At 47.6% G+C, this 26,696-nt stretch overlaps 1 protein-coding gene across 38 annotated transcripts in view; it reads right to left on the bottom strand.

Moving 5' to 3' along the window:
- The window catches only part of CLASP2 (cytoplasmic linker associated protein 2), a 1,832,463-nt gene that overhangs the window by 982,781 nt on the left and 822,986 nt on the right, over positions 1 to 26,696 (bottom strand). For all 38 annotated transcript variants that reach the window (XM_085607571.1, XM_085607579.1, XM_085607573.1 and 35 more), the window contains one exon: positions 14,892 to 15,037. In XM_085607571.1, the coding sequence (XP_085463697.1) occupies positions 14,892 to 15,037 (146 nt within the window). The remainder of the gene's footprint in view (positions 1 to 14,891; positions 15,038 to 26,696) is intronic.

Here is a 26,696-nt window from a genome sequence, read left to right as displayed (position 1 = left end):
TTGTCGTGCTCTCTGAGATCTGGACCATGTCTGAGAGATTCCCCTGATGCTGTGCCCACTGGAACTAAAGGCCCCACTGCAGAGCCTGCATGTGCAATCTAGCATGCTTCACTAGCAGAATGCAGGAGGCCACGAGGCCCAGTAGGCTCAGAGTCATTCTGACTGAAATCCAGAATACGGACTGAAACATCGATATCATAGACTGAATATCCTGGACCCCCTGCTGGAGAGGATAAGTCCGAAACTGCACTGTGTCCAGACCAGCTCCAATGAGAGGGAGTCAGGTGTGACTCTAGCCCATTGATAGTGAACTCCAGCGAATGCAGGAGATTTGCCATAGTCTGGAGGTGGGATATGACAGCCTGATGTGATCCCGTCTTCAGTTATCGAGATGGGGGTAGACTGGCATCCTTGATCTGTGCAGATGAGCCTTGGTGAACACCCGAGGGGAGCTGATAAGTCCAAAGGTGAGCACAATTAATGGAAAGTGCTTGCGGCCTACAGTAAACCGCAGGCAGGACGGGAATATGCAAATAGGCGTCCTGCAAGTCCAACACTACCAGTCTCCAGGGTCCAGGGCAGGCAATACCTGAGCCAAAGTTAGCAGCTTGAACTTCTCAATCAAGCAGGAATTTTTAAAGCACGCTACTCACCCAAGAGGGTCTCAAGGTGCTAGGGGGGGGGGGGGAGGGGGGGTGCTCGAGCAGCTCTATGGTCATCCGCGGAACCAGGTCTTGAGATCCTTTCGGGATAGATGCAGTGTCAGACTTTGTCTGATGCGGAGGGGAGTTTGTTCCAGGTCATGGCCACGATGTAGGAGAAGGATCTGCCACCCGATCTGGTCCAGTAGATGCGGGGGACCGTGGCTAGGTCGGCAGAGCAGGGGTTTCTCTTGGGGGCGTGGAAGGAGATTCCTCCGTTGAGGTATTGGGGTCCTGTGATGTGGAGGGCTTTGTAGGCGTGGGTGATCAGTCTGAAGGTTATTTTTTTTCCGACAGGGAGCCAGTGGATGTCGGAGGTGTTGGGTGATGTGGTCATGTCATTGGATGTCGAGGACAAGTCTGGCTGCGGCGTTCTGGACGAACGGAGTTTGCGGAGAAGAGTTTTGTTGATTCCGAGCATGGGGAGGACACAGCGTTGATCTGACGGTTCATGGTGAGTGAAGAATCAAGTACGATGCTGAGGTTTCGAGCATGGTCCGTAGGGGTGGGTGGGCTCCTGAGGGCAGGCGGCCACTAGGAGCTGTCCCATGCGGATGGGTGGATCCGAGGATGAGGACTTCTGCTTTCTCCGCGTTGAGCTTCAGGCAGCTGCTGCTCTTCCAGGATACGACGTCCTTCATCCCCTCTTGAAAGCTGTGCTTGGTGATGTCAGGTTCCTTGGTGAGGGAGAGGATGAGTTGGGTGTCATCAGCGTATGAGACAATGTTTAAACCGTGTTTTCTAACAATGGTTGCGAGGGGGCCATGTAGACGTTGAAGAGCATGGGGCTGAGGGAGGCTCTTTGGGGTACTCCGAATCTGATCTCTGTAGGTTCGGAAAGGAAGGGCGGGAGTCTTATTCTTTGTGTTCTGCCTGAGAGGAAAGAGCGAATCCAGTTTAAGGCAGTTCTCTGGATGCCGGCTTCATGAAGTCTGGCGGCTAGTATGCGGTAGAAGACGGTGTCGAAATCTGCTGAGAAGTCTAGGAGGATGAGGGTTGCAGTGTGGCCTTGGTCAAGGAGAGTGTGTGTGGATGTCGTCAGTGGCGGCTATGGGGGCGGTCTCGGTGCTGTGGTTGCTGCAGAATCCGGACAAAGAGGAGTCAAGGATGTTGTTGGTTTCTATGAAGTGCGCTAACTGGGTGTTGACTACTGTCTTGATGACTTTGGCGGCGAAGGGGAGAAGAGAGATGGGTTTGAAGTTCTTGAGGTCTGTTGGGTCTTCTTGAGGAGGGGTTTGACTTCGGCACGTTTCCCGTCGTCGGGGAATGTGGCTGTCTTGAGGGAGCAGTTGATCATTCGACGTAGTTCAGGTGCGATGCCGGTGGCAGCCCTGTGGGTGATGTGCAGTGGGTGCTCCGGAGTGGATGCTTTTCATAGTCTGTGCGGTGTCTTCTGTGGTGAGAGGGGTCCAGGTGAGGAGGGCCGGGTGGACGGCGTAGCTGGTGGGGGGGTGTTGGGTCAGTGCCGTGGTTTTGGCAGTCGAAGAGCGTCTTGATCTTGTGGTGGAAGAAGGAGCTGAGTTTGTTGCAGAGGTCTTGGGAGGGAGGGACGTCGATAGTTTTGCTGTCTGGTAAATTCTTGTACGATGTCGAAGAGTTCTTTGGAGTTGTGGGCGTTGGAGAGGATTCGATCTTGGATGAAATTTCACTTAGTTGATTTGATGAGTTGGTGGTGGCCCGTGGTTACACAATTGTAGGCGGAGCGTGCTTCTAGGGTTTTGCAGTTTCTCCACGTTTTCTCCAGTCGTCAAGACCGCTTGGATTCTCAAGAGATCCGTAGTAAACCAGGTGGCTTTCGCGTAGTGTCGTCTGGCAGAGTTCTGGAGGGCGGCAGAGTGTTGACGCAGTTGGCGATCCATTGGTGAAGGTTGTTTGTTGCTGAGTTGGTGTCTGTCGTGGTAGGGGAAGGAGTGCAGCTGAGGGCGGAGGCGAGGTGTGCTTCAGTGATTTTGTTCTAGTTTCTGCATTGGAGGCGTGATGTGCGCTAGTGTGCAGTGGGTTTCGAGAAGGCGAAATGGATGCAGTGGTGATCTGTCCAGAGGGGTTCCGTTATGTGACTGAAGCAAATGTTTCCTTCGGCAAAGATGGGGTCGAGAGTGTGTCCTGTGGTATGAGTGGGGGTGGAGATGAGTTGCTTCAGTCTAATGCTGGTGATGTTCGCTAGGAGGGCGGTGTTGTTGGGGTCGCTGAAGTTGTCTAGGTGAAGTTCAGGTCCAGTATGTAGTCAGCGGAGGCGTGGGGAGTAATTTAGTCTGCGATGGCGAACTGGTGGCGGGGTCCAGGAGGTCTGTAGTTGAGTGTTCTGTGGAGCATCATTCTGGGGTTGGGCTGGATCTGGATGTGTTCCATGGTGGGCGAGGCATCGTCCGAGTTGGTGATCGTTAGTCGGAGGGAGCTTTTGTGGATGAAGGCGAGGTATCCTCCGGGGCGGTTCGGCAGCCTTTCCTCAGGATCTTGAATCCGTAGGGGATGGCGGTTGCAATGTCGGATGCGGAGCTGGCATTGGTTCAGGTCTCTGTGAGGTAGACATCGGGCGAGTGGGTGTGGAGTGCGTCCCAAACTTCAACTGGGGGTCAGCGCAGGGAGGGCACGTTGAGGAGGATGCAGGTCAGGGGCTTGTGTACGTTGGCTTCCGGAGGGTTGAGGGTGGCTGTCTGGGTCCAGAGGTGGGTTAAGGTGCATCAGCAGTGTCAGCAGGAGATCGGGCCATGGGTGTTGCTTGGCGCCGAGAGCTGGCAGCTGTTGATGCCCCCAGAGTTGTGTGTGTGCAGAGTGCTGGGGTCGTACCGGCGTGGGGTCGGGGGACCAGGATCCCTGGAACTGGTCGCGGACGGGCACAGACGGATTTGCCTTTGATGCCATTAAGTAAGGGTCAGGGGGAGAGTGAGCAGCTGGAAGGAGGGATCGGAAACACGCAGGGGGTGGACTGCGGGGGCTGCAGCGGCGGGGAAAAGAGGCAATGCAAAAACACAGAAAACAAAAGAAAAAATAAATAAAGGTGAAGAAATAAAGGCAAAGAAAGGAAAAAGAGGTAACAGGCACAACAAGCAGATAACAAGAGAGAGGAAAAACTGAAAAAGGAAGCCACACACAGAGCAGACTAGCAGAAGAGCAGGCTCCTCCACAAGACCACCAGGGATGAGGCGCAGGCAGGAGCCTTGTGGGAGGAGTAGGGCCCCGAACACCTTACCTGGATCACCAGAAGGCGCTGGGGACAGTGCCTCAACCGTGTAGCTGCATGAGGGGGGAGCAGTTGCCCTGACCAGGAGGTCCATCTTGAGGAAGAGGTTGAGGGTTCCCAGAACTGAAATAGGGCGAAGTCCCTTGTATTGTTTGGGCGTCAGAAAGTAGGGAAATAGCAAACACTGCCTACTTCTGACACCGGAATCCTCTCTATGGTTCCCTTGGCCAAGAGACCAGCAACTTCTTTGTGGAGCAAGGACAAATGATCCTCCTTCAGTCGATCGTGAGATGGAGAGAAAGGGGGAGGGGAGGATTCGAAGGGAAGAGAGAAGCTCTTTCGAATTGTCTGTAAAATCCACCTGTCCGCTTTTATGGACTGTCAGTGGTGCAGATGATGACGGATTCTGCCACCAAATGGCCGCTCATTATCTTGTAGTGCAAGATTAGGAGGGCCGAGATGCTTCAGCTGCAGGGGGATTCGTGGTTGTGGCAGACCTCTGGCTACCCGATCCAGGGGATCCGTATGAACCGCATCCTCGCCCCTGCATAGACTAGGAAGCCTGCATGGGACAGTGGCTGGAATAGGGTTAGCATAGTTGAAAACTTCTTCTGTAGCCCACGAAAAGGGCAATAGGCAGACTGGGGTTGACGAGGGCAAGTGAGAGGCCCAAGGACTTGGCTGTAGCCCGTGAGTCCTAAAGCGCTCCTGCGTCGAGTCTGCCTCGTCTCCGAAGAGACGGTTGCCATCAAAGGGCATATCCATGAGGGAAGCCTGGACATCTCCTGAGAAGCCAGATGTTCTCAGCCAAGCATGGAGTTCAAGTGCCACTGTTGTCGAAACCACTCTGCAAAGCGAGTCAGTCAAAAACCAAACCACACCTAATTGTGAACTTTGCTGAATCTCTCCAGTTCTTGACAGCTTCGAAAAGCATGGCCCGGGCCTACTACGGGATCTGTGACAGCACTCGCGCAACAGTGTCCCAGAGACTGGGGGAGTAGCGGCTCAATAAGCATGCTGTGTTCATGGACCGCAACGCAAGGCTGGTGAAAGAAAACATTTTCTTCCCTAAGCTATCCAGCCTCTTGGATTCCCTGACCAGGGGTGCGTCAGGGAATGCACCAGGAGAAATAGAGGCTTGGACTACCAAGCTCTGAAGGGTGGAATGTTGAGTAGGGAAGCTCGGGTACCAGATGCGGGGTTGGTGGCGGCGGGCAATTGTCCTGTTCACAGGAGCCCCTGTGCTGGCATGGACCAGGTCATAAGTAGGAAATCCGTAGAGCTTCATTAAAAGGGAACCAGGGTTTGGAAGAGAAAGCTCCTGGCTGTAGCACTTCTGTCAAGATGCAAGTCTTGACTGCCACCAAGGCAACTTGAGATTCAGGACCTCAGCGTGCCTTTTCACCACCTTGTTATAGGATGCTGCCTCCTCCGTAGCCACAGTAGGGAGTAAAATCATACCAGTATCTGGGGATATAGCCATATCACTGGCATACCGACTTCCTCAGTGTAGTCCATTTCCTGGCCTTCTAACTGGTATTCCTACCCGAAGTGTAGCCCTCCAGAATAGGGCCCAGGTCCGGACCTAGGACCCATGGGTCCTGTCACCCACAGAATTAGCTTCAACGCCATTCCGCCTTGGTGTTGGATTTGTGGCTGTAAATGGGGCTGGCACCGCTGGCGGCGTTGGGGGCATCGGCTTCGGGGCCGGCATCGGGGGAGGTCGCTGTGGATCAGACCCACGGGGTCCTGTCCGAGCCATTGGCACAGAAACCAATGGGTCCCCTTCCAAACCCACGGGCCCGGCGATATGCAGGAAGGGTTGGTCTGCTCAAATGCATGGCACATTACCTCATAAAATTAATTTATCTGAATAGGGGTTGCTACTGAAAAAGGTGGGAGGCTCGGAATCAGACTCGGCAATGATTCCAAGGTACTGTGCCTCAAACGTCTATGCTCCTTCCTCACATCAGCTGACGGATGTGGAGAAATCGAAGCAAGCTTCGACGACTTGTGCTTCTTACGCTTCTTCCCCTAATGTCCTAGAGTGGGAGGAGGAAGACTTGGGGCTCCTGAAACGGTTCTGCGACCTTCCTCTCGATCGAGACCTCCGAGGAGTCGCGCGATGCGGTGTCGCCTGCTGGGCTACAAGCAGTTCAGGGACCGCTTCCTCAAAGCCATTCGATGCCATGTCCCTGCAGTCTGAGCACGACTTGGAGTCTTGGTCGTGCTCGACACATCATAGAAATACTCGATGTGGGTCCACAACCGGCATGGCACAATGACAGGCACCACACGGTTTAAAACCGATCTTCCACGAAAAGAACTGATGCCAGCACACCGAGGTGGCACCTATATAGGTGACGCAGACCTCATTTCCAGTGTGGACGCTGCCGCAAAGAGCCAACTGACGCCACTTACCAGTGCGCAGGGTTACATCTTCCGGATCCCACCTGACGCTTGGGAAATTTAAAGGTAAGGAATCTGCAGATAGAGGTCACGATCAGATATTATCAACTAATGGGCCCAGTGTGTTAATGCTAGATTGAAGCGATCGATCAGAGCAATTTAAGATGTGATCCCCAGAGCATTCATCTTCGGTTCGATCACAAGTTTGAATCAGGACAACATACTGAGCTGAGTTGCCACTTACGCTGACGGGATCATCTCATGTAGCCAGCGAGATAGATAGCTGTCATTTTACCACATTGCAGAAAGTCTTTCCTCTTTGTTCCCTCACTTGCAGCCAGCTGGTGACTTTGTCAATTATGAGTCACTTGATGCGCATTCAGCAAAGAGGACTTTTTTTTTTATAGCTGCCCCCGTCAATTCAGCATAGAGGACTTTATCGTTGAATCGAACACTTCTTAGGTCGAGCTGCCATTGGCTTATTATGAATATCATCGTTAATTGCTGAAGTCAGGGGAGACGCTTCAGCCTAGGCATTTAATAGGGTCATACTCATATGCTTACACTTATGCTGTCTACCCTTCACTTCTAGCCTGGTCTGCAATGAATCCGATGCACCTGTCCCAGCTGAATCTTGGCCTGCGATGTAATTCAACACATTGAGTGTACCACCAGTTGGCGCCCCCCCACCCCAAAAGGGAAAGTTCAATAGCATATGCTCAGGGAGTCCCTTTTCAAACCTGGGGGAGAGCATGATCAGATGAAAAAGCCCTGGGACTCATTGCACCGGTGCAGTTTATTATTCTTGTCTACTAAAAGGTAGCTGCGCATCATAAAGGGAGTCCTTGCCCCCCCCCCAAACCTTGGTGACTATTGATTCATCAGAAACCTCGGACTGAACACGACCAAAGTCAGTATCACATACTAAGAGATTAACAGACAGGGAGGTAGTTTCTGAAACAGGAGCCACATTATTACTTTCTAAAACATTATTACCTTGAACGCTATTAGCTGAAGTATCTCTGCAGAACGTAGAAATAATGTGGCTGGCGAGTTCTGGAAGGGGGGGGGGGTGTAGGAAAGTGCTCCTTTTTGCATGGCTATACCCCACTTTCTGCTTGATGTCTGATGCACTTTGACTGAGTGTGCCCTGGGTCCCTGTCAATCAGGTTTCCAGGGCCTGTGTTCTTTCCCCAAACTGTACCTTTGTTTTCACAATTCGCACTCCTGTGGCTCACATACAAGTCCCTGGTAAATGGTACCACTGGTACCAAGGGACTTGTGACCAGAGAGGGTCTCTAAGGGCTGCACCATGTATTGAGCCACCCTCAGACAAACACACACACTGCCATTGCAGACTGTATGCTTTGCTGCAGACAAAACTTCGGAGTCGACATGGTACACATCCCAGTGTGCCATGCCCACCAACCACTGCCTGTGGCATAGGTAAGTCACCCCTCTAGCAGGCCTCAAAGCCCTACGACAGGGTGCACTATACCACAGGTGAGGCACAGCTGCATGAGTAATGAGCCCCTGCAGTGTCTGTGACATTCACAGACATCGTAAGTGCAGTGGAGCCATATCGAGAACATGAGCTAGGAGTTTGTCATTACGAATGCCATGATGGATTTACTGAATGCTAAGGAGTTTGGTATCAAACTCCTCAGTATATTGAACCCACACTGATGGCAGTGTTGGATTTATTACAAAATGAACTCAGACATGTTTCTGACCCACCTGAGGTGGGAGCCCTTGTGCTCTCGTGGGTCAGGGGATGCTTGGGGTGGAGGTGCTTTACAATTACCCCAAGCAGGAACAGAATTCAGGGCGGTGAGCCTAAAAAGCTTCCTGCCCTTTGATATGCTAGCCATGGCATCTACAGATTATTGAGATGCCCACCCCCCATGACCAGATACCACTTTTAGTGGCAAGGTCTGCGGGAAAATTAGTAGTCAGGAGAGTTGTGTCCCCTCTCTGCCAGGTGCCCTGGACCAATGTAACCCCCTCCTTAGGAAATCTTCCATCTTGAATGGAAGGATTCAACCCAATCAGGTTAGGGGGTTGCCCCTCCCCAAAGGGAGGAGACACATTCTAAGGGTGTAGTCACCCTAAAGTCCATCTGTCACTCCCTCTAAATCCCCTAAATTCAGTATTTAGGGGTACCAAGTAACATTGATCCTCAGATTCCTGCAACGTAAAAGACGGACGAACTAGACACCGTGCAGCAAAGCAAGAAGACACCTACTGCCTTGCCCCCAGCCCTACCAGCCTGTGTCCTGATTCTTGAGCCTACGAAGAAGACAATGCCTGTCTTGCGGTCAGCAACTTCCAAAAACCCCAAGAAGACTGCCACTCTTCAATAAAGACCAGATCGAGAACAGCGGCCCTGTCCATATAACACCAATGATTCCGGATCCAGGCGGAGCCCTGCCCACTCTGCACCAGAAACCCACGGCCCAAGTTCAAGTGGCCCACCTGTCCAGTGAAGTATCCCCAGTGATCCTGAGCTCATCTCCATTGGTGGCTGACCCCTCCTGAACCCCACAAAGTCGCCTGAAGCCACTTCACGAAGGGTCACCCCCAACCGCGACCATCTCCAACCCAGAAGATCCGACACCAAAAGGTACCCCTGCATCCTCAGCCCTCCGACCTTGGGGAGCTCAACCGACTGCTCAACCACCCGAAGCCCTCCAACTTACCTGACCAGTCGGTGGTCACCTTCAGCCGGCCTCCAGGTCTGAGAAAGCAAAAGACACACAATTGATGGTTCGAGAAAGCAAAAGACACACAATTGATGCCTGCAGAGTCTTTGTACAACCGACACTGAAACGCATTAGGCTCCCAATGCTGATATTGCGCCCTGCACCCGGCTATCCCTGTACCGCCGATGGTCGTGTAGCCTCAGGGCTGCTTTGTTGCCCTCCCTAGTGCTGGGGCCTGTGACGTGAAAATGCGGGTGCTTACCTGAAAATCATGCCTTTTCGAGGTGCCCCCAGTCTCCATTGCTTTACATTGGGCCCAGTGACCTCTGCAACCGGCTGCCACAGTGCCGCTGGTGGTGCAGTATCTAACTGAAACTGAACCTTGCCCAGTGTAGGCCAAAACCCCTTAACACTGGGATTTTAAGTTGAGTACTTACCTGCTAATGCTTAACACTGTTTTCCTCCCATATGATTGCATTGTTACCTATTACATACAACAGTTTATCTATTGCAAAGTTCTACTGTTCCATATCGATTTTACAAAAGTATTCTATTCTTCTACCTTGCAAAACAATTCATTCTACATTTTTTTAAAGTATTACCAGTTTTAAAACTGTTACTTACCTGCAACTGAGTATTTCTTGCTTCTAGAAAAAAAAAGAACACAAAAACGTTTAATACAAAACATTTCGTCCGCATCCAGTCTTTTAGTGTGTGTAATTTCTTGCGTGTGTACAACAAATGTTTAACACTACCCTCTGAGAAGCCTAACTGCTCGGCCACACTACCACAAATAGAGCTTTTAGTATTATCTGCTTGAGCCTCTTTAAGCCTCTGGGGATTCACTGGACTCTGTGCACACTATACCCTACTTTGGTATTGTATATACATAGACAGATTCCTACAGTGGCACACTGATATAATCCAGCATTACAGGCTCTGACTGCATCCAATACTGTTACAGATACCGGCAATGTTAGATGCTGGAGACAGCCGGCAGTCCTGTGACCGGACTATCCCTCCCGACTGTGCACTAAATAATTTTCAAATTTAGTGGACGATTTGCAAGGCTGGCTGTTGCTCTGTGTTCTCCCAGGTGCTCACAGAGTTAGTGCAGGCTCAAGTAGCGGCTCATGCCTGGCGTCCTCCATGACTGCCTCAGACTGCATCAGTCTTTCAATCGCCATACAAGCTAAACGGGTAAATCTTAGCAGGAAGGTCTTATATATATATATATATATATATACACACACACACACAAATATTCGCTAAAAATAAAACATTGCATAAAACATTTAAAAACATTTACGGAGAAATAGTAGCAGTAAAGTGAAAAACAAATTAAACAATATATATGTAGCCGATAAAGATATAAGCACATTTCAAAATTGACAAAAACATAAAAATACACAAATACAACATTTTAATACATAAAACATTTTACAAATATTTAAACACTGACAAACTAAAAAAAATATCACAAACACAATGTTGAAAAGTATATAAAAATAATAAATACAAAAATTACATGAATGTCAATAAAGTAAATTGATACATTAAAACTTAGAATACAATACAACAATAGTAAAATAAATATAAATAATAATTTCCAAACATTACACAAATTATGTACCTTGAAAGATCTCAATTTATTATTTCCACTCGATCCCATAAAACAGGAGTGAGTGTTCCCCAAAAACAAAAAGGCAATTACTCGCTTTACTTTTGGCAAAATAGGCAGAGGCAATGCAATGGAAATCTGTCTTGCCTCCCTCGATTCCACTATGGTGTATAGAAGTGATTCTTTGGGCGTAGGCAAAGAGTACGACCCTTGGCAGAGAAGAAAAACTGAGCCTCCATAAATACCCCCTACAGGGACAATCCTTCATGACTTTACAACACACACTAGAGACTACACTGAACCCCCATAGCTTTCCAACATCAGCCTCAAGCACACACTACCCCAGAATCCAATTACTGGCCCAATCACCCCATGGCCATCCCCTGTTGCTCCCTTGAACTGCTGTCAATATCTGCACTCAACATATAGAATGATACCCACTACATGGGCTACCTCAAATTATTTCAATTGACAAAGAGTCTCTGAGGGCAAGGGGGAGAATTCAGCTTTATTAGGTCCTTTCCAATTTATGTCTTCCAGTGTTCTGAAGATGTTAACAGACCATGACGCCTATGATAACAAAAAGATCCCCTCAGTTAAGACATGCCATGCTCTATTCAGAATAAAACTGCTGATACAGGCCCCTTGTCGTAATGCACATGCCCAAATGATATATGTTCCTCGTTTGTCAATCAAAGGGTTGCTACGTCAGCATAACTACAGAACGAGCTTTGTAATTATGCCTTGGGAGAATCAATAAAAACACAAAAACAATCATAGGAATAAATAATATATTAAATATATTTTTTTAAACTCCTATACAGTATATTAAAAATCCATTAGAAATAAATTATTAAACCATTTAACAGTATATCAAAAACATCGGAAACTAGGATATCTACTATTAAAAAAAGTTACCAATTAATCAATCAAATATTATTAACAAAAAGTAAATAAATTAAATTCACTAACTTCCCACCCTATAACAAACCAGCCACTACTGGAATATCAATTTTAAAAAGTTACAATAAAAAAATGACTATAAACAAATTATTTAAACAAATCTAATAAACTTTTACATAATTAATTTACGAATTACATAATTAAATAGTAAAAATTAATATTCATATAAAAATAATTAATTTAAATAGAAGTTCCACCCCTTTCCACAACAACCCAAATCAATAACCCACAAAAAATTAATTCTTAATATAGATTGAAAATTAAAAATATATACTTATATACATTTTTTTTTTTTGTCAAACCGTTTTCATTGCAGGACCAAATGTATAATTCAACCATCAGGGCACATATTTGTAATGCGGGTTTCCCGCCTTCCCTTCGACCAGTATGTCGCGCGACGTACACAGCCGTACTGCCCACATCCCGGAGGCCGGGCGGCATCACTCATTCGTATGGTACAGTGAAACAATACTAGAGAGGACAAACTGCCGGCGGGGAAACCCGCTGCCCGCTTTTGAATGTTGCTCTCTCTCGCGCCCCCTAGAATGTGTGGGCTAGTGTCTTACTACCATTGAGCCTGAACCTTACCAGTCTATTCCCCACCCTCCCCCTCCCCAGTGCCCCCCCCCCCCATTGCGCCCAGTTAGGAACTATCCCCGTGTGCAGTAGGCAACAGGAGAAATTCAGTAATCCCTAATCGTGTGTGCTTGGCAGGATGGCCGGTGACACCGCTCCATCTGTCGCGTCAGGGGCCTCGTCCTCCTCCCCGCTGGTCAGGCTATCCTGCAGGGCCTGCACTAATAGTTCCCACTCTATTGCCGCCGCCTGTGCCCTGTCATTCGGTCTGCGGTGAGCCAGCTGGTACCTGAGTGTGCTCTCGCTAGCCGCCCACTTGAGGAACTCGTTCAGCCAGCGTCGGTGTGTGGGGCCCACCCTCGATTTCCACCCCTTCGTCACCTCCCTCTTTGCAAGGACAAGGCCCATGTCTATAAACTTACTGGATATTTTATTCTTGGGCATGTGCGGGAACCAGTGGAGTATGCAAACAGCCGCGTCGTATTGTAATGCTCTGTCCGCTACGTCATTCAACGTGCTGCCGACCCCCTCCCAGTACTCCTGCAGGTTTGGGCAGGTCCGCAGCATATGAATCAGGTCTGCTCCCACCCGGTTACATCTAGGGCACGCAGCTTCCGCAGCCCCGAAGTATTTCCTGATTTTGTCGGGGGTGAGGTATGCTCTGTGGAGCACGTAGAAGTGAATTAATTGAAATCTCGCATTTCTCGTGCTTTTACTGGCTCTGCGCACCAATTGCGCCCAGGCGGTGTCAGGGATGTCCACCTGTAGGTCCAGCTCCCACTTGTTTTTTAGCGCAGTCAGGGGCTGAGTGGCCTCCCTCACCATCCGCGAGTAAAGGCATGTCACTGCTTTAAAGGTGCCGGCTGACATCATTGTGTATTGGCACACCTGTGTCGTCGCGGGCTCAACTAAACCCTCGCCCCAATGTGCCTGCACGGCGCGCACCACCGACGCATGCAAGAGGTAGTCTCCTCTCGGGAGGTCATAGCGATCCTGCAGCGATTGAAACGGGGACAGCGCGCCGTCCTCGTACAGGTCCCCCAATATCTGCAGGCCTGCCTCCTCCCACAACTGCAGCCTCGACCAGTCGCCCCCGTGGGGGAGTGCCGTCACCATGCCCAGTGGGATCTCAGGCGCATACGGGTGTCTGACTCCTGCTCGTCTCTGCGAACTATTCCAACATAGGCGGAACGTGCGCTCCTCCTGGGTCAGGTCCCCTAATGTTAACCTCTGCTGGAGGGTGATGTAGGCCAAGACATGGCAGGGGGTACCAGCGTTCCGCTCCCCCTCCGGGCCTCGGTAGACTCTCGCTACTTCCTGCGTGAATGACTGCAGTTGTGCAGCTAGGTAATAGAGCTCGAAGCTCGGGACCGCGAGTCCCCCCTCGTCCTTCGGGCGAGTCAGTGTCGTTAGCGCTATTCTGCGTCTGCCCGAGCCCCACAGGAATGACGTTATCAACGACTTGAGGTGTTTAAAGATCGTTCCGGGGCCCCACACTGGGAAATATATACTTATATACATGACCATTAAGCAATAAAACTATTTACATAATTAAGAAACAAAAATATTTTACATTACAAAATTATATCTAATTTAGTTTACATCCCACCCTATTACACTACAAACCCAACAACATTCATCATAAATTACTAATTTACCTAATAAAAAATAAGCATTTGTATATTTCAAACCTTAATTTAAAAAATCATTATATTGACAATATTAGCAACCAAATATTTTAAATAACATTAAAATATAAAAATAAATTAACTGCTATATTCAAGTATGTCATAGTAAAGAAAACAATATTATTTAAAATAATATTAAAAACCTAACAAAAATGATACTCCTGACAAAAATATTCTGTTACACGATAGTTTTGTTTTAACAATATTCTTGACACACTACTGAGGTATTACAATATTTGCAACTCAATACTTTCTCCAATCACCCTGCATGATGTTTAGTGGAGGCTGAAAAGCATTCAGTGGATGCCAAGTTCCAGCCTTGGCCGCTTGTCGGAGTCCACTCTTTGAGCCTTCTGCCACACTGATCATGATAGCTGGAGCCTGAAATGTAAGTGTCAGGCTACAGAGCAATAAACCTACCAGACCCTGGGACTAGGCAAACGGGCTGCTCGTTTCCGAAGTTCTACAGTGCAGCCCCTCTCGTAAGGCAAGAATTGCATCACTAGTTTCTTAACTGATTAATTGGGCATTAAAGAGCTACATTTCCAATTTTGAGTCCATGTCTTCTTTTCTCAATCAGCCTGCCTGAGAACAGGGGGCAGTCAAAACGTTTACAATAAAATCTCCATGGACTACAACCTAGATATGTCAGGAAATGTGATATCAGTTCACCAGAAAAATATGGGCACATGCGTATTTTTAAACAATTTAATAACTGAGTATAACCATCCGTTATCTTTCAATAGCACAGGGAGACACCAACTTGTGGGGTGAATCTGAATCTGCACTTAATGAGTTAACCGGTTATGTTATTTATTGTAATACAAAAGCTTTTAACTATGAAGCTTGAATTACAAGTAGCTACACTCTTACTCAAGGCGCACACATAAACCTTGTGACCACGCTAGTCACACCCCACTGAAAACAGTTTTCACCTATAATGTCATGGTCAATTCTCATGTTTGCCCTGAAATAGACTTAATATCTGATCTTGACCACTCTTTTATAAATAAGATTTTCATTCACTTTTGTTAACTCAAACACACTTACGCTACAGTTATGCAGGCTTCTCTGACCACTTGCGACCGGAGGTCTTTGACTGAAAGTTTGAATGCTGAATCAAGCAACCGTAAATGCTGGAAAAAACAGTCGTAGTCTGCAGCTCCAGCAACAAGTAGTGATCTGACCTTTTTGAGCTGCAAAATAGCAAATTTAGATTTATCATTTCATCAGTATGAGGAACAAGAAAAATATTTTCCAATATATTTAGTTTAATACTTCTTTATAAACACAGTAAATAGTTCATGATCAAACAATTTTATAGACGGAGAAACAGAGGCACAAGATTTTGAATAAAAATTAGAATATTAGCATAAACAAAGCATTCATTAGGTAACGTTTCTAGTTAAGCTACCTTGAGCAAATTTCCCTTCAAGACCTCATTTAGAATGTATAGATCTGAACAACCATTTTCCTGTGCCTAGTAAGGAAAGTACATGGTCTACTTACTATAGAAACACATACTGGACCACTTCCTTAAGACTTAAGGAATAAGTAGGCCGCAGTGTGGAGATAATTTCCATCCAGAACAAGAAACGCATAAAAACACCAAAGATGGTGCTTATGAGACATGACCTGTGAAGCGGTGTTCCACGCAGCAGTCTGATGCTTGATAACTCTGAGACTCCCTTGGAAGTTAAACTTCAGGTCCTAATCCACTTTCACCTAGCTATGAATGGAATATAGGACTGCTAGTGAAGCATGTTAACAGATGAAAAGAGAGGTGCTGCGTTTATGGAAGGAAGGAGGGGGAGGCCTATGAGCAACAGCAGACTCTGTGCAGGTAAAAACGTGAAGTGAGATGCTGACAGGTGCAGGCCGACAAAGCTGCCCGATTAAAAAAGAGCTGCATGTAACACTAGGATACTAGGATACAGAGACTGTAAATATGAGCATCAGGAAGGGAGGCATATCTTGGAAATCAGTAGCCCTGAATGTCTGAAGAGACAGAAAATGGTTGAGCTGGGAGAGGTGAGTTAATGTGAAAATAACACCAATCCAGACCAAGTCCTCAGCAGCAAATGAATAATGATTGAGAAAAAATCGAGCCAAAAACAAGGAACAGCCAACAGAAAAAAAAACACGAAGACTGAAGAATGCCATTGCGGTAATACTCTGGGGTTATGTTTTGGGACAGTTGATTTCCAGAATGAGGAGAATCTCTCTTCAAGCCCTAGACAAATGACTAAAATGAAGAAGGAAAGTGTTTGATCTAGGGCTGATTAGCAGTATGGGACACCAGAAGGTAGGCAGCAATTGTTTTGTTCAGTGCACCTTTGGAATTACCAGGCCAGCTATCTGCATAAAGTGACCTGCCTGTGTGATAATGATGCATCATTTCTGTGTAGGTTTTTTCCGTTTTTTAACGAGGCGTGGGGAGGTGGTGATCATGGTACCCTAAAGTATCTACTAAGTATGCATTCCGGACATTGAACGCAACCAGAAGATTTATCCAGAGTTTCAATGTTAAAGAGAAATATTAGAAACTCAGATATGCTGAATCTGACTCTTACACTGGAAGAAAAGAAAGACACATGCAATCTACTGGATCAACCCGGAGGTCAGAGCATTAAAATATCTAGGAATTATGTTGGCAAGACATATGAAAGTAGAACACAGAACCAACCATCCTCATGCCGTTTAGCGATCTAGCAGTGGAGCTGACAATATGGAAAGGATGCTACATACCAGAGCATTGTAAAATAACGACAGTGAACATTTTTATACTTGTATATCTTTAAAAGGTTTTGCTAGTGAGGGTGCATGAAGGAGACCTATGACAGGACTATAACACCTCTCCATTTACAGTGCCAAAGGAAAACTGGCACGCAGAGGTAAGGTGCTAGTAAATCAGAGTATAAAGTTGTCAGACTGGATTTACTTGGATTGCATTAGTACGAGACAAAATGATTGAAGCAATGGAGGAAAAACAATGTTAGGTAAAGGGAATACATTACATGTGACACAGAGGACAGGCAAAAGAAAGTGCAGAACATGTCACACCCTGAACAAGGCCCTCGTAGGTGCAAGAATGCAAGTGATTACGACAATGTAATGGAAACCAGTCATCAGCACCACATAACTCCTAAAAACATTAGCTGAGAAACTTCAAACATAAAAGTCATCCTTTGATCAGTACAAAGATTCTTAATTATGAAAGCAACCAGGGTAGTTTAAAAGGGGCAATAAAAGAGACAGTAAGTAACATGGGGATTGAATCAAGGAAGACAACGGATTCAGAGCCAAATATCTTTAAAATCTAATAGTGACCATAAGTGGATGACTCAATTGAGATCTTAAGCATCTTTCTTTGAGAGATAATATGGTTTGGGTGGTAGCTGAGGGACACAGGAAGTATAATTTGTGATGTTGACCCAAAGACATTTGTTGCAGGTCTTTATGGAGCTATTCTTGGACCGTACGTGGTGCCACTCTCCTTCCATTGATACTGAGCTGTTTATCCCACCTATGGGTCTGGCCTGGAGTTTGGCCCAATACTGCAGGGGAGAACAAGATACAAAGAGGTACCCTACTATTAGAGCATAAAACAGGGAGAGATGGGTTGTGTTGGTGTGGACAGTGGGGAAATACAGACTACAGCACATCACCCTTCATCTCTGTAACAGCCTACCATCCCCAGAACGGGCACTTACTGAAGCATTGTCTGTTGTGCTCTTGCCATGTACTGGCACTCCTTTTTTGAACCAATGGCACTTTCTTCACAAACAACACCACTGCTAGATCACCTAAGCATCCAGGAACTAGTAATGGCTACCACTCAGACACAAGTTCCTCATCCTTTTTTAATGCCATTTTGAGGTGAAGATGAAACTGGTTATTTTGGCAGAATTTGCAGGGTACCAACATTAAACTGGGACCTCATCATAAGTCGCCTGACCTCTCCTCACATCAGGAAATTGGGCAGTATCAGTAAGGAATCTGCTGGTAGGTAAGACTATCAACCAGAAGGAATATGCTACTTACCAGTATGCATCTGTTCTTGGCATGTAGAGCTGCAGAGTTGTACACTTAGCATAGATCGCCATCTGGTGTTGGGCCCGGATGTTTGCAGTTTGTTTTTCTTCTTGGACAGTCTTTGGAAGTCACGAGTTTGGTGACTCCTCCTTCGGTCCGTACTGCGCATGGGCTTCGGCTCCATCCTCAGATTGTTTTTCGCCAACAGGGAAATGATGGAGCTTAGTAATAACAGTGAGAAACCCATGTGTGTTGTATCTAAATAAGATGTACTGAAACGGATACAGGTAGCCGGGGAGGCGGGTGGGCGTGTACAACTCTGCAGCTCTACATGCCAAGAACAGATGCATACTGGTAAGTAGCATATTCCGTTCGAGGCATATAAGCTGCAGATTGTACACTTAGCATAGATTATATAGCAGTACCCAACCTTAGCGGCGACCACCGGTATCCGTTGCAGTGGTTTGAAAAAGTGTCTTTAGTACAGCCTGGCCCACTCTAGCTTGCTGCTTGGAATGCACATCTACACAGTAATGTTTTGTGAAGGTGTGCGGTGTAGACCATGTGGATGCTTTGCAGATGTCATCTAAGGGTATATTCCCTAGAAAAGCCATAGAAGCCCCTAACTTTCTTGTAGAATGGGCTTTAGGTGGAACAGATAATGTTCTTTTTGCCTTTTGATAGCAAATTTGTATGCATTTTACAATCCACCTAGCTATCCCTGATTTAGAAATGGGGTTGCCTTTATGTGGTGGAGAGAAGGAAACGAACAATTGTTTAGTCTTCCTGAAGGGTTGCGTTCTTTGTATGTAGTATAGCAAAGCCCTTTTCACATCGAGTGTGTGTAAGGCCCTTTCTGCAACAGATTGAGGTTGCGAGAAGAAGACAGGTAATTCCACCGATTGATTGAGATGGAAGGGGAAAATGACCTTGGGCAGAAACTTCGGATTTGTGCGAAGTATGACCTTGCTGTGATGTATTTGTATGAAGGGTTCCTGTATAGTGAACGCTTGTATTTCACCAACCCTTCTAAGGGAAGTGATAGCTACGAGAAAAGCTGTTTTCCAGGTGAGAAACTGTAGCTCGCATTTATGCATTGGTTTGAAGGGCGGACCCATTAGTCGTGTAAGAACTAAATTTAGATTCCATACAGGGGAAGGTGGTGCCCTGGGAGGAATTACTCGTTTAAGGCCTTCCATGAAGGCTTTAATAGCGGGCACTCTGAAGAGTGATAATTGCTGTCTGTTTTGTAGATAAGCAGCGATCGCTGCTAGGTGTAGGCGTATGGATGAATATGCCAGGTCACACCTGTGAAGATGGAGCAGATAGCATATGATGTGCTGTATGGATGCATCTAAAGGGTTGATTGTATTGTTACGGCAGTAAATTACAAATCTTTTCCACTTTGCGGCATAGCATGCTCTAGTGGTAGGACGTCTGGCTTCCATGATGATGTTCATGCAATCAGGGGGAAGGTTAAGGTATCCGAATTCTAAGATTTCAGGAGCCAGATCGCCAGGTTGAGCTGAGCTGGGTCCGGGTGCCTGATTTCTCCATGGTTCTGGGTTAGGAGGCATGGGGATAGGTGCAGTTTTTGATGTGGTACCACTGACAGTTGTAGTAGCGTGGTGTACCACGGCTGCCTGGCCCACGTTGGAGCTACTAGAATGAGTGTGAGGGAGTGTTGTTGTAGCTTCCTTACCACTAATGGAATTAGTGGGAGAGGTGGAAAGGCGTATGCAAATCTGCCTGACCAGTTCATCCATATCGCATTGCCCTTGGACAATGGGTGTGGGTATCTGGCGGCGAAGCTTGGGCATTTTTTGTTTTCGTGGGTGGCGAAGAGGTCTATGTGAGGATGCCCCCACTGTTGGAAGAATGGCTGAAGAACTTGTGGATGCAGTTCCCATTCGTGTAGTTGTTGCGTTTGTCTGCTGAGCAGATCTGCCATGGTGTTTTGTACGCCTGGAACGTGCTGTGCCAGGAGAAATATGTTTTGGGGAATTGCCCATCTCCATATGCTCTGGGCTAAGCGGGAGAGCTGGGGAGAGTGTGTCCCCCCCTGTTTTTGGATATAATACATTGCAGTCATGTTGTCTGTGCGAATGAGGACTGCTTTGCCCGAAATCTGTTTTTGGAAAGATTTTAGGGCTAGAAAGATCGCCAAGAGCTCCAGATGGTTGATGTGGAGCGATTTTTGCTGTGGCGTCCATAGACCTTGCATTGTGAGGTGTAGGAGGTGCGCTCCCCAGCCGGAGAGCGATGCGTCCGCTGTTAGAATCACCTGAGGAACCGGGTCCAGGAACGGCCGCCCTTTGGAAAGGTTTGTGGTGTTCCACCACTGCAGAGAGTGATGTGTGCGGCCGTCCACCAACACCAGATCCATCAGCTGACCCTGGGCCTGGTTCCACTGTTGTGCTAGGCACTCTTGAAGTGGACGCATGTGGAGTCTTGCATGGGGCACTATGAAGATGCAAGACGCCATCATTCCTATGAGCTTCATGAACACTCTTGCTGGAAGAGAGTGTTGAGGAAGGAATGTTTTGCGTAAGGCTTGAATGCTTGTGATTCTGGCTGAGTTTGGATAGGCAATACCTTTGGAGGTGTCTATAGTGGCCCCGAGATATTGCTTTGTGTGAGATGGTATGAGGTGGGACTTTCGGTAGTTCACCGTGAAGCCTAGCTGGTGGAGCAGTTGGATGGTGCTGTTTGTATGTTGCACACATTGGTGGTAGGACGCGGCTTTTATCAGCCAGTCGTCTAAGTAAGGGAAGACGTGAATGTGTTGACGTCTGAGGTGTGCTGCTACTACCGCTAGGCATTTGGTAAACACCCGTGGTGCGGTGGTGACCCCGAAGGGGAGAACCGTGAATTGGTAATGTTGCCCGTCCACCACGAACCTGAGGTATTTCCTGTGAGAGGGGTGTATTGGAATGTGAAAGTATGCGTCTTTCAGATCCAAGGTTGTGAGAAAGTCTCCCTGCCAGAGGAGCGGGAGGACTTGTTGTAGGGTGACCATGTGGAAATGGTCTGAATGTATGTAGGCATTTAGAGGCCGGAGGTCCAGAATGGGCCTGATGGTCCCGTCTTTCTTTGGTATTAAGAAATATAGGGAGTAAACCCCTAGATTTTGCTGATCGATGGGGACCTGCTCTATAGCGTGTTTTTGGAGGAGGGAGAGTACCTCCTGTTTGAGCAGTGTGGAATGTTCTTGAGACATTGGACGGTGCCTTGGTGGGATATTGGGTGGGGTAGATGTTAGCTCGAGACAGTACCCTGACCGAATGATTTGGGTCACCCATTTGTCCGATGTTATGGACTCCCATGCGTGGATAAAGTTTTGTAGTCTGCCCCCGACCGGAGTGGAATGGTCTGGGGGGAGCGGAGGGAAGTCATTGTGTGGGCGGGGTGGCAGAACGGGTGGTGTTAGTTTTGCCCCTGCCCTTATTGTTCTTGCCTCTGTAACCACCCCTTTGGTTGCCCTTTGAAAAGGTATTTTGAGGAGGGGACTTGTAGGAGGTAGAGGTGCTATCGGTGGAGAAGCCTCTGCCTGTGCCACGAAAGGAGGAGCGTCGAAAGGAACGTTTAGAGGCTTGTGTTTGGAGTGCCCCCATAGACTTTGCTGTGTCTGTGTTCTTTTTCATCTTTTCCAACGCTTCGTCTACCTTTGGCCCAAAGAGAGTTTGTTGGTCAAAGGGGTGATTGAGTATGGACGCCTGGACTTCAGGCTTGAACCCTGAGATCCTGAGCCAGGCATGGCGACGAAGCAGGACACTGGTATTTATGGCTCTGGAAGCAGTGTCGGCTGCATCGAGGGCACACTTAATGGAGGTGTTTGTAATTAGTTTACCCTCCTGTATTAGCTCATGAGCCCTACGCTTGTGTTTCTCGGGAAGGTGCTGCATAAGAGCCTCAAGTTCGTCGTAGTGTGCTCTGTCATAGCGCGCAAGTAGCGCTTGTGTGTTTGCAATGCGCCACATGTTTGCAGCTTGAGAGGCGGTGCGTTTGCCAGACGCGTCTAGGAGTTTGGATTCCTTGTCTGGCGGTGGGGCTTCTCCTGAGGACTGGGAGTTAGCCCGCTTTCTAGCTGTAGAGACAACTAGGGAATCTAAGGGAGCAGGGCCCTTAATGTATGCAGGGTCTGTGGGTGCCGCCTTGTACTTTTTCTCTATTCTAGGGTTTAGTACCCTGGCCCTGACAGGGTCTTTGAACACCTCTGCGGCATGCTTGGTGACACCCTTAAGCATGGGTAAAATAGATGTGGATTTGTCCTGTATGTCAAATGTATCCAGTAAGAAGTCATCTTCCACTGGTTCAGTGTGCATGTCCACCCCATGGTAGTGTGCTGCTCTCTGCACTAAATGATGAAACCCTAAGGAGTCCTCTGGAGGAGACGGCCTGGATGGGTATAGGTCGTCCTGAGGTGTATCGGGTATATCAGGGTTATTGTAATCCTCCCATGGGTCTGGGGTCCCCGGTGGAGTGGGATCCATTGGGGCGTCCGCCGGGTAATTGTCCGGGTCCCCGTCGTCCGGATCTGGGGACGGGGTCGGAGAGTAATGAGGTAAAGGTGGCGGAGACCTGGGAGGGGGAGGGGGTGGAGGAGGTGGAGGAGGTAGGGGAGGCGGTAGTGGGGAGGGCACTCTGAGGGGAGAAGTAGCAGAGTCCTTCCGTTTGGGCGGTGGAGGAGGAGCCGGAGTATCAAGGCGTCTTTTCTTGATAATTAAAGTCAATAGTCCAGTCTTTGGATCTTTGGACAGAGTCTTTTGTAAAGGGTCTGGTGTAAACAGAGCCAATGGTGCCGAATCGTCCGTCGGCACCGGTGATTTCGGAACCGAGGGCTTCGATGGTTTCTGTGCGCCATGCTTTTTTGGGGCCTCCGGTTTTTTCGGCGTCGAGGGAGTTTTCGGCGCCGGAGCGTCGGTGCCGGCTGATTTGTGTTTGTGTTTGGTCGGCGCCGAGAGTCCAGGCTTCGGCACCGGTGGCTTCGGAGTCGAGCTGGATATTACTTTCTTCGGTGCCGGATGCTGTTTTTCGGCACCGGGCGTCGGCTGGCTCGATCCCGAGCTGCCGTGAGACTTTGGAGGCTTCGACACCGGGCCCGAAGGTGGGGTGATAGAAGCTTTGGTCTTGGTTTTGCCCAGGCCGGCAGGCGAGGGAGTAACCTGAGTCTCTTTGGTTTTGGGCGCGGGGGTGGGAGGGGGCACAGTACTCACGACCCGCTGCGCCGGTGTGATGTCCTCCACGTCGGAGTCGTCGGCCTCGGAAGCGCAGACGACGTCTTCCTCCTGCTGGGTGTGTATTTTCCCCGAAGCTTCGGCGCCGTCTCCGAAGATGTCCGGTGGAGCTGCAGACGATGAGTGCGCCATGGTGCGTCGAGCTTTTCGATCCCGGATGGTCTTCTTCGATCGAAAAGACTTACAGGCGGGGCAGTCTCTGGCCTCGTGTTCTGGAGAGAGGCAAAGATTACACACCTGATGGAGGTCGGTGTGGGGAAATTTAGACCCACATTTTGGGCACTTTTTGAACGGAGTCCTTTCCATCGGCCGGGACCGGAGTCGAGGAGGGCCCGAAGGCCGGTGCCGATGTACGGGATGGAGAAAGTGCCGCTTCGAGAAATGAAGATGATGATGAAGAAACTCGAAGAAACGAGGATTTTCCGTCGAGGCTGGAACCGTAGAAGTTCGAAGCCGGAGCACGAAGTATCACATCCGAGCCCGATAGCGGAAAAAAACAATCTAAGGATGGAGCCGAAGCCCATGCGCAGTACGGACCGAAGGAGGAGTCACCAAACTCGTGACTTCCAAAGACTGTCCAAGAAGAAAAACAAACTGCAAACATCCGGGCCCAACACCAGATGGCGATCTATGCTAAGTGTACAATCTGCAGCTCATATGCCTCGAACAGATTGTTATTGAACAGCAGTACCTTGGTTCTGATGGATAACGATTTTCCTGCAGATTCCTAACCTCTTTAATCAATAACCAAGCGTTACCTACAATGTGATGGGTCAGAGAACATAATCTAAACAGCAACTCCTGTAGAACAGATCTAGCAAAATGGTTATCTTTGAGAACTTCAAAATCAAAGAAATAATGCCTGGTGAAGGTAAGGACCAAAGTCTCTGTTGCAGCACAGAAGACATCCAGGAGAGAAGCAATGATGAAGAAACAGCCTTCAGCCTGGTGGAATGCTTTGATATCCTTAAGTGGCAGATTCTTGGCAAGAGTGTACAGATCTTGATAAACAGCATGGTTCCACAGAAAATCATCCACTTCTCAATCTCGCTGAATTTCCTGGTGAAGCTCTAAAATTCTCAAAAGCAGCAAAACTGCCTATAATCCCTCTGAAGCAGAAACACGACAGGATTGAGCCCATATTCCCCTCTAGAGCGTGGGCTACATGCAAATACTGTACAAAACAAAGCTAGTTCTAGCAGACTAGATCCAAAAAGTATATTCAGAAAATAACACCTGGTTTGTTATTGCTAGATTATCATCCAACTAAGAAACTGTCCTCATTTTTGATAACCTGGATATATTGCTTTTCTGCGCACCCTTTATTATATGGCAACATCTTGACATATCATGAGTGTAAAGTTATTTACTCATATAGGTATCGAAATGTATCAAGGAAGTCATCATGTATTTTAAATACTGCACAATCCTTGCCAAAACATAATATTTCCAAGAAATGACAATCATTCCCAATTTTTGAACTTTGAACCGTCAAAAGATAATCCACTCTAGGACAGTGGGGCCAACAGTGTATATGGCTAAAAGGCATGTGGCATTCAAAGGATGCTAAAGATGGAAAAACAAATCTTTCTCCACGCCACTGAGTGTTTTGACTCTGCCCAAAGAAGTGGATGGGAAAGTTCCCTATGACCTGCCCCTAAGTGCAATAAATTTGAAGTACCAAACTCTCTTATTAAGAGTGGGTGGGCAGGTGGGGGGAGCAATGGTTCAGAGGTTAGGCAAAATGCGAAGGAACCTCAATAAGCACATTTGTTTTGGCTTCAAATAAGGACAGACATAACTCTAGAACCTCTGTTGCCCACTACAGAGTGGAAAGTTATAACTGCAGGAAGAGAACCCGAAGGGGAAACTACATTCCTATCTCAGATGAGTTATCAAGGTCACTGGCCTACGTGAAGCCTGCGAAATCGATGGCTAAGTCAAGAGGACCCTGGTCCAAACCCTATCTAGTTAATAAGAATCTAGGGGATTAGAACCAAACCCCCAAATATTGTGGATAGAGTGGTGATACCACTTCTCCTCCAATAATCTTCGGGCCTCTGTTCTGGATCTGTGCTTTTCCCCTAGGTGTGCATGTACTGATCCTGTAGGAGCCGGCAGTCCCACAAGCTGTGCAAACTCTGAGCTGGCTGGGTCCAAGAAGGTTGGGGAGGCAGTGACAGTGGTCTTGGAAGTGGAATAATTTGTGGCAGTGGCACCACATACCTTTCGAGCAGCAGGAAGAGAGGGGCCTGGCCAGTATAGAAAGCTGAAAAGTAGGCTCCGAACGACACCAGATGCAGCATGAAGGACATGAACATGAGTGTGCCGACGTGCGTTATGGGGCCAAAAGTCACACCAGAAGGAGCTACTGCCCTAGAGAAAATGACAAATGTGGTGGTAAGAAATGCCGCTGAATCTGAAACTGTATCCAGGAAGTCAGGATAAGGTGAGCTAAACACTGGAAATCACTAGGGGGTGAATCCACAGGCAGGGTTGGTTTGGAAGGCAAAAGAAGTACTAAGCCCAGCTTCCAGACTAGAGATCCAATGTGAACTTGAGGGCTTCTGGGTGACTTATCTCTAGAAGAAGTTCAGTGTTTCCTATGTTTCTTCTGCTTATTTTGTCGGCTCGAGGAGTGAGACAATGGGGGCCTCATGCAGGCCATGGAGTGACACCGGTTTCTTATATCTTCACCGGTTCGCACCGTGACAAATTATGCCTCCCTCTTCTTATATTTCGGCAAGTTTCACATGACATAAGAGTCCTGGTCTGAACGAAGGAAGGTAAGAGTGAGAGTTGGCGATGGACATCTGTCCTCTCACTCCTTATAGGGCTTAAAGGCCAAACGCTTTGGGGAGACATCCTAGGACTGTACTTAATGTACAGTGTAAGAATTTAAGATAGCTTAAGCACAAAAACACTGAGCGAGAGAGCTCTACATCTGCATCGAAAGTGCAGAAAAAAGGGAACTGAAGTTGTTGTGCCTGCGTGGATGCTATATGGCTTTGATGGCATAACCAGGTATCACTTCCGGAAAAAATCAGCACCCACTAGTGGCAACAAAGAGCTTTGAAGTTTTCCAGATCTAGTCTGGTGCCGGGGAAAATTTAACAGGTGAGGAATCTGCATGTAGAAGTATCCATAAGAAAAGTGTTTGCATTAATGCCTTTGACAGGATTCAAATGCAGTAATTCTTTCACCAAAATGGCCACCACACTTCTGGTGAAGGTCCCTTTTCTGCTATTTTCTGTCACAAAATCCAATACTTTAGACCACTACAATAGATTACAATTAGTGACACGACAGCACCAATAAGAAAATAAGTATAAAGCGTTCATGCCTATCCTTAAAAGATTAGCATGTTATATTCTCTTGCGTTCGCTTTGCTGTATCCACTCTCTTACAGCAAAATGTATTACAATGTTTATTGGAGATTATAGTTTTTAATTTACTCAGAAAACTAAGTCAATATTCCTTTGGAGTAAAGTCACTGCATGTCAGTATTTGTTCCCATTCCCTTTCTACATTTCCTGCATGCATTTGGAACTACTGTTCCAAACAATAAGATTTATTTTACAGG

This window comes from Triturus cristatus, chromosome 5_2, assembly GCF_964204655.1.
Source record: "Triturus cristatus chromosome 5_2, aTriCri1.1, whole genome shotgun sequence".
In the NCBI taxonomy this organism is placed as follows: Eukaryota; Metazoa; Chordata; class Amphibia; order Caudata; family Salamandridae; genus Triturus; species Triturus cristatus.
This window is presented reverse-complemented; position numbering and strand designations above follow the sequence as displayed.